This window comes from Clupea harengus, chromosome 9 (genome assembly GCF_900700415.2).
Source record: "Clupea harengus chromosome 9, Ch_v2.0.2, whole genome shotgun sequence".
Lineage (NCBI taxonomy): Eukaryota > Metazoa > Chordata > Actinopteri > Clupeiformes > Clupeidae > Clupea > Clupea harengus.
The window spans coordinates 19973926-19981301 of NC_045160.1; the positions used below are offsets into that span (position 1 = coordinate 19973926).

Sequence of the window (7376 nt, forward strand, 5' to 3'; positions counted from 1 at the left end):
TTCCGTGCATCTCTCTCCCTCATCAATGCTTTCCGTCTCGCTCTCTTTCTCTGTCTGCATGTCTTTTTTCTCCCCTGCCTCTCTCTCCTTTCCTTTCCTCTTTGCTCTCATTGTCTTTATCTCCGTTCTGTATCTGTCTACCATTTTTTTTAAGTCTCTCCCTCTCTCCCCTCCACTCTGTTTCTTCTCCTCCATCACCCTGTTCTGTTGCTTTGTTGCCTCTGTTTCACTTTGCAGTGATGTGTCATTTGATTGTTTTATTTAACAGCCAGCTCTGAAAATGCGTGTGTGTGTGTGTGTGTGTGCGGGGAGGGTAGGAGGATAGAAAATGTCTAAATATAGACAGTCAAAACAACATGCACCTCTGCCAATTTTTAGCAATCACTCAAACAACCAGCAAAGGTTGGCACCCTTTCATCTGGCTCATTCCTTCCAGAAGCAAAGAAGAGAAGTGTATGGGTAAAAATGTTTCCATGCTTCCACACAAAAAACAAGCTCACAGTGACCATTTAAACAGTCATAATACCGGCTTTGACCGGTCCAAAAAAGAGGCCCAAGTTTTCCTGGTCCTGACTTCCATAGCTCTGCAGCTGACCATCCCAGCAGCACCAGCCCTATCAGCACAGCAACTTCACAATGACAGTACATGAGGAAGAGGCCTAGGAACATCTGGGATGGTTAGTCCTGGTCAACATCGGAAGCACACTTCAGTCTTTACAGAGCTATCCCCGTCTGTTTGCTGACAGCCTTGTGCTGTAGTCAAGTGTGAACTGGCTTCTTAAAGCCTTAGCTGTGTCAGTTCAAGCCTCGGTTGATTGCTTTTGAAAGCAGGGGGCAGTCAAAAGCTTTTAAACCACTTTACTTTAACTGGCAACAGGTATCTCAGCCAATAACAAATCATCTGTCTGTATCACTATGACATGGCCTTACAATCCATCCTGGCAGTCAGTTGGTTGTAGCCCTATTGGTGCACACTCACAACTAGTAGATGTGCAACACTGCATATTAATTATGTCAAGTCTTAACAGCAATGTAATAATGACAACAGTGAAACCCTGTAAAAGGGTTGTGGTGATTCTGACAGCAGGGACCCAATTAAGAGACAAAGAAAGCCAAAACATTAGTGCCCCACAAAAGCCTGCATGCAGAAGAGGCACCGCCCGGCTACTTCCTGTTTCCTGACAGAATTGAACTGGTCATGAAGCATGAAGCATATTGCATGTATGCAATCTATCCCCTCCAATGATACCGCAGACAGGATATACTAAAGGAGCCGCTCAGTGGTGCGGGCCCTAAATACACATACACTAACCTACATCCATCACATCACAAGTGCTCATACTACCCCCCAGTAGCTGCAGCCTTGAAAGATCTTGTAGAGCAAGGTAAAGGTTGCTTTTTTTTAAATTATTTTAGTTGAATGTAAGCGCGATTAATTAGGATTCTAAGATTTTCATTGCTACATTCTCAATTAATTTGCCCACTGCTGATAGAAAAAAACACATATTGATTTATGATGCCTCAGTTCAAGTCTTGTCCTTACATGTACGTCAGTATATAGTTATACATTTTCACTACTTTCTTTTAATCCTATGGATACTTTAAAATATCTGTTTGCCATCTGAATGTTGCATAATTAGGCTACAATGAGTTGTCATACAAGTGTTCCATACTTCTAACATCTGAGGGAACTGATGTCAGGCAAAATTGTCATAAGATTTTAAAGATACGCACTACTGCTCTTCATCTTGCTGTGTGACCTACATCATTGCTGAGGCAAGAACCAGGAAGTCTTGACAACTCCTATCCAAAAGAAGTTATGCTGTGTATGGCTCTCAGAACTGTCACAAACAATTGTTAGGTTGATTGTTTGTTGGTGTGATAGCATGCAATATTCTATATCGCCATCACAACTAGTTAATACATAGATCGCGTTCGTTTCACTACACACACAACTGTGACCGCTGTCTCAGCTATTTTGATTGCGAGCCTAATGACGAGGGAAGAGAGCAGAGTGCCATCATGCAACTCAAGCACTCGTAGGCCAATACTTTGAGGATAAGTAATTAGCATGATCCGTTAACCTTAACGTTAGTTTTATGAGGAAAGTTTGGCGCTTACCTCTAAAATGTGTATTTCTTGTTGTGTGAGGTCGTTAGATGCGGCGCATTTCGTCCTGAGCCCTTGTAAACTAGAGATGGAAATTTCGATCATGTTCTGGATGAGCTCGCACTGGTGAAGCGCAGCCATCAATGCGCTACTCCCGCTATTTTGGTCCGACTGACAATCACTTTCGACCATGGTTTCACCTGTGCCAGGCACGCTGTCCATTCCTCGGCACTGACACGGCGTGACAGGCTGGAGATGAGCTCTATTGCAAACACATGCTGCAGTTCTAAAGATGTAGCCTACCCAAAGTTTGAGTTATCAGCCCCAAAGCTGTAAAAGTTAGTGCTGCAGGTTTTGTATCAAATTATTGATGGAGATCCCAAGGTGACCATGCTATAGGCTACACTACCTGTTTTGACAACACAGCTAGGTCGCGTTGTCACAGTCTAGGCTTCATAAGATCCCCCTCCCTTCCTTAGAAGCGTTTGCATAGGGCTCGACTGCTTGTCAGCTGTTAGTAGCATCATCTTGGCGCTGTGCATCATAGGAAATGAAGTTTTTACTCTTTTTATGGTAAGCTATATTTTCTTTTTTCTCTCTCTGGGACCATTTACTCATGATCGACTTTTTATTTTCCCTTTCCATTAGGCTCTCAACCTAGATTGAGAATTATTGTTTCTGTTTCAAATGCTTTCAAATTCAGTCACTATCGAGATGAATGCATCACAGATATTCATTGTACCTGCAAGCCAAATACTGTAAGAGAAATGTAATCGCATTAAGATAAATGTAATGGCACTAAGGACTAAAGTTACTTAAACTACATAAAGGAATTATTAATGCACAGTTGTATCTCTAATATCACATGTACTATTTCTGTTAGTTTTAGTATTCCCCCTGTGAGATGTTTCTTGTTTTCTGCGCTCAATGTGGGAAGCATGCCTGGATTTTGTTGACTTAAAATTAGTCCATGATGTCATCACTGTGAGAGCCAGCCCACTCAGAAAAACTAAAGCTGTGAAACCACACACGGCAAGCTTGCAGATTCTCATAATTGCTGCTGTTTGATCATGGGGAAAGCAACAGCATTTTCCACAGACATAAAGTTCAGTCTCATGAAAGATGAAGAATGAGCATCTCAGTTTTTTTTCCATAGTTTATCGCTGTCTTTTTTTTTGTCATATTGCCCTGACTGTTCAGTGCTGTCACCCTCCAGGAGACACCATGGTTGTACTTTTATGCCGATGATGCACACTAAAATATGCTCAAAGAAGAACCTGATATGCAATTTATCCCTCATTATTGTTTTGTTATCTTTCAGACTCATTGTGAGATTTAAAAATGAATTGAATCCACCCCCATCAATTTACACACAATACTCCACAATGGCAAAGCACTGTGGAGTGTTTTGTTAATTTATTAAGAATAAAGGACTGAAAATGTACATAAGTCTTCAGACCTTTAACTTAGCACTTGGTTACCTTTGGCAGCAGTGACAGTCTCAAGTCTTCTTGGGAATTAACCTACAAGCAAGGCACACCATTCTTTTGGAAGTTTTCCCCATTCTTCTTAGCAGAATAGTTCAAGCTCAACGAGGTTGGATTTGGGAGTGTTGGTGCACAGACATTTTCAGGTCTCTCCAGAGATGCTCTATTGGGTTCAGGGCTGGACTCTGGCTGGGCCACTCTAGGATCTTCACAGAGTTTTCCCAAAGCCACTCCTGGGTTTTCTTGGTGGTATGCTTTGGGTTTTTGTCTTGTTGAAATGTACACTTTCACCCAAGCCTAAGATCCTGAAAACTCTTGGTTTCACTCAGGATGGCTCTATATTGTGCTCTATATTTATCATGATGCTGCCACCACTGTGCTAGACTGTAGGGATGGTATCAGTGAAGTGATACTCAGTGCCTGGTTTCCTTCACACACACAATCGGGAATTGTGACCAAATAGTTTAGTATTCATTTCATCAGACCAGAGGATTTAGCTTCTCTTGGTCTGGGAGTCTTTCAGGTGCTTTTTGGCAAACGCCCAGTCGGCTGTGATGCGTCTTTTATTGAGGCATGGCTTCCATCTGGCCACTCTACCAGACATGATCAAAAATGGTATAGTTCAGTCTTTTATTGTCAGTAAATTCACAAAACACTTCAAAACCTATTTTTGCTTTGTCATTGTGGAGTACTGTGTGTAGATTGATGAGAAAAATGTTTATTATAACATTTAAATTAAAACTTTCTGAATGCACTATCTATCTATCTCTCTCTCTCTCTCTCTCTCTCTCTATAAATATATACGTATATATACACATACATAAATGATAAATTACGTGATTATGTGATAAAATGTAATTGCTCTGTGAAATGGCAGTTTAGAGGTTAGACTTGAATGGTGACTCAATGGTGATACAGCAGGTACAGACACACACTCAGCTTGTCTGGCCATCATTACACATTCTGCTTGACAGAGAAGTTGGTTAAACAAACTCTCACTATATTGGCAATGAAGATCAAAAGCACCAAAGTCATTCTAAAAGATGAAAATTCAACATTGTCCTATGCAAATGTTCCAGCATTCAACACCAAATCTGAATGCCCTATTGGAAATAAGTGGGTATACACTGAAGTATATGTGAACTAATAGTTTAACATGAAATGGTCACACACTTATGTGAGTATGCACAGACTGAAAAATATCCATGTACTCTCTCTCTCTTGCTCGGTGTGTGTGAGTACGGTTTCTTCAGGTCATTACATGATTCTGATTGTGTGTAGTGTAATTCATAATGATCCGTGAGAATATACTGCCATCTGCTGTGCAAAAGTAAATGCACAGATTTTGGACTCAAACTGATTCAAATTCTCACAGACCAATAAATGCATCTGTTCTGAAGATCACAGAATGCTAAAAGGAGATGTTACTTTGCTTTCCCCACATATCAGCCTTGATTCTGGGTTGTCTAGTACTGAGCATGGAGTCCCTCTGCTTGAGAGAACACAGACCAAACCAGTTGATAATATGTCAAGGCCAGGAAATGAGTCACGAACCCTGAGTGAGGTAGCGTGAGTAACAGGGAAAAGAGACAATGGCAGGAAAAGCAGGAATGTGCGCAACACGCTGCTTCTGATTAATGGCATTAACATGCTGTTGTACAAATCTATTTATTACATCTGTAGGGAGCTCTAATCCACATTCAGACTCAGCATTTTGGTAGAGACTGACTGAGTGACACAATACTCACACAGAGAGAGAGAGAGAGAGAGAGAGAGAGAGAGAGAAAAGAGAGAGAAAAGAGAGAGATTGCTCTTATTTAAACATCTTCCAAATGTTACAGTAATATCTTTCCTCAAAATCTTGTGTAAATTTGGTCAGAAACACATGACAAAAAGCAAGCAGTGAAACAAGATAAAGGATAAGGTGAGGAGGACATGATAACCCCTTTAGGAGATATGGTATGATAATATCCTTTGCTACTTGTAATTAAATAATAAAAGTAAACATACTACTTGGAAAGCTGCCTATGTACAGTTACTAAAGACAGACATTCCTGTAACAGCCCGCATGCCGAGTGATACTGAAACAAGTACTTTGGCTGCACGGGAAACACTTAGACTGGGGGAAGACAGACTAGCACTGCAGATGAGCACTGACACAGAGACACCAACGACACGGGTTTTAAGATTTATATTTGTAGAGGTCCAAGGGTGGCTATTATTACATCTGAAAGAGTGACTGGAGTCTGGCTGTCTTTGGCCTGAGCTAATACCTCCTGTGACCTGAACAGCTGGGACTGATCCAGAAACTGAAGCCAGCCATAGTCAACAGAGCATAGTGGTCAGCAAAATCCACGCACAAAAAGGACTCTGAAGAGGTCACAAGTCAACCAAAGGAGAGAGAGAGAGAGAGAGAGAGAGAGAGAGAGAGTGGACAATGGTAGATTCTGAGTCCACCATCCACCATCATCAGCATAGTGAGCAGACTGTCACCGCAATGGTTCACTCTGCACCTTTTCTCTCCATTACCCGTTTGAAGTCTCAGCTTCGGAAACCCCCCACCCCCAGCCATGGCTTTGCCTTAACAGTCTGTCGAGGGAGGCCAGCCTTAATAATGCACTTTTGACTGAAACCAGCCTTAATAATGCACTTTTGACTCACCCCACTCCACTTTAGTCTGGGTATTAATCAGTTTTGCTGTAAAAGGACCCTTGTGAATGAACCAGACCTGTATTATATGTAAACATATTATTTTGAAGAGCAAGGGTAACAGTTAAGGAGTCAAGATTTCATAATAAAAATGATGTCAGTCCATTTCTTTTCAGGTGACGAGAGGGCAAAGGTCTCTTCCTTTGGGTTTTGAGATCCTTTACTGTCTATAATACCAGATTCAAATTTTCCAGAACCTGGTAAATCCATACACATTCACGAGACACACACTCATAAAACTGGTGAAGCATGGACTGACGTAAACAAGTGTGCGGCATGGAAAATTACTGGCACCTACATGTTATCCACTGAGGCCAGAGTGCAATTCCCCGCCCATGACAAAGTAACGCCCACTGCCCACATGGGAACCTAGTCCTCTATGCACTATCTACACTTACCACGATCTTAATGTTTAACCCGATGGTGTTAACCTCTTATCAAGTCAATAATAAGCCAGACAACCATTGATTACCTCATTTACACCATGGTGTAAAAACACAGCTTTAAGACTGCAGGCTACATAGGAAATTTCCACCACATGGAAAACTGACACTAATAGCTGAATGACATTTCAGTTAAGACTCAGTTTCATTACCCTCATACAGCTTGATAGAAGAAAAATGGAAAGACAAGTAGATCATCTTATAAGGCAATGATGGTAGTTCCAAAATCTTTTCTGCTCCTGAGCCACTGACTGCAAGATTTAGGTAGGTTGCGGACTGAATATAGCCTAAAGGAGTGAGGCCACAGCTGCAAGAACTGAAAGGACCTCACAGACGATCCAGCAAAGACAGCTCACTGCTCCCCATCTTGTACATGAATCTCACTGAATAACCATGTTCTGCTCACACAGTGTGTGCGCATGTCTTTGTTCATCTGTGTATGCAAGTGTTACCAGAGGGTAACAATATACCCACACATACATATATACACACACACACACACCCATATAGATGTAGTTGGAATGAGACTTTATTGAAACCCACATACGAATGAACACACTGAAGAAAATGGAGATACATTAATTTCTTCCACAGATATCAAAGCATGTGTTATGAATACTGTACTTAA

At 41.4% G+C, this 7376-nt stretch overlaps 1 protein-coding gene across 2 annotated transcripts in view; it reads right to left on the bottom strand.

Annotated features, from left to right (window-relative positions):
* The window catches only part of LOC105902820 (kinase suppressor of Ras 1), a 38393-nt gene extending 35289 nt beyond the window's left edge, over nt 1-3104 (bottom strand). The window contains exon 1 of one of the 2 annotated variants that reach the window (XM_031573783.2): nt 2122-3104. In XM_031573783.2, coding sequence (XP_031429643.1) covers nt 2122-2331 — 210 coding nt within the window. In that variant the 5' untranslated portion in view covers nt 2332-3104. The remainder of the gene's footprint in view (nt 1-2121) is intronic. The other variant, XM_031573784.2, reaches the window with a different exon arrangement.
* Nucleotides 3105-7376: the final 4272 nt, after the last annotated feature.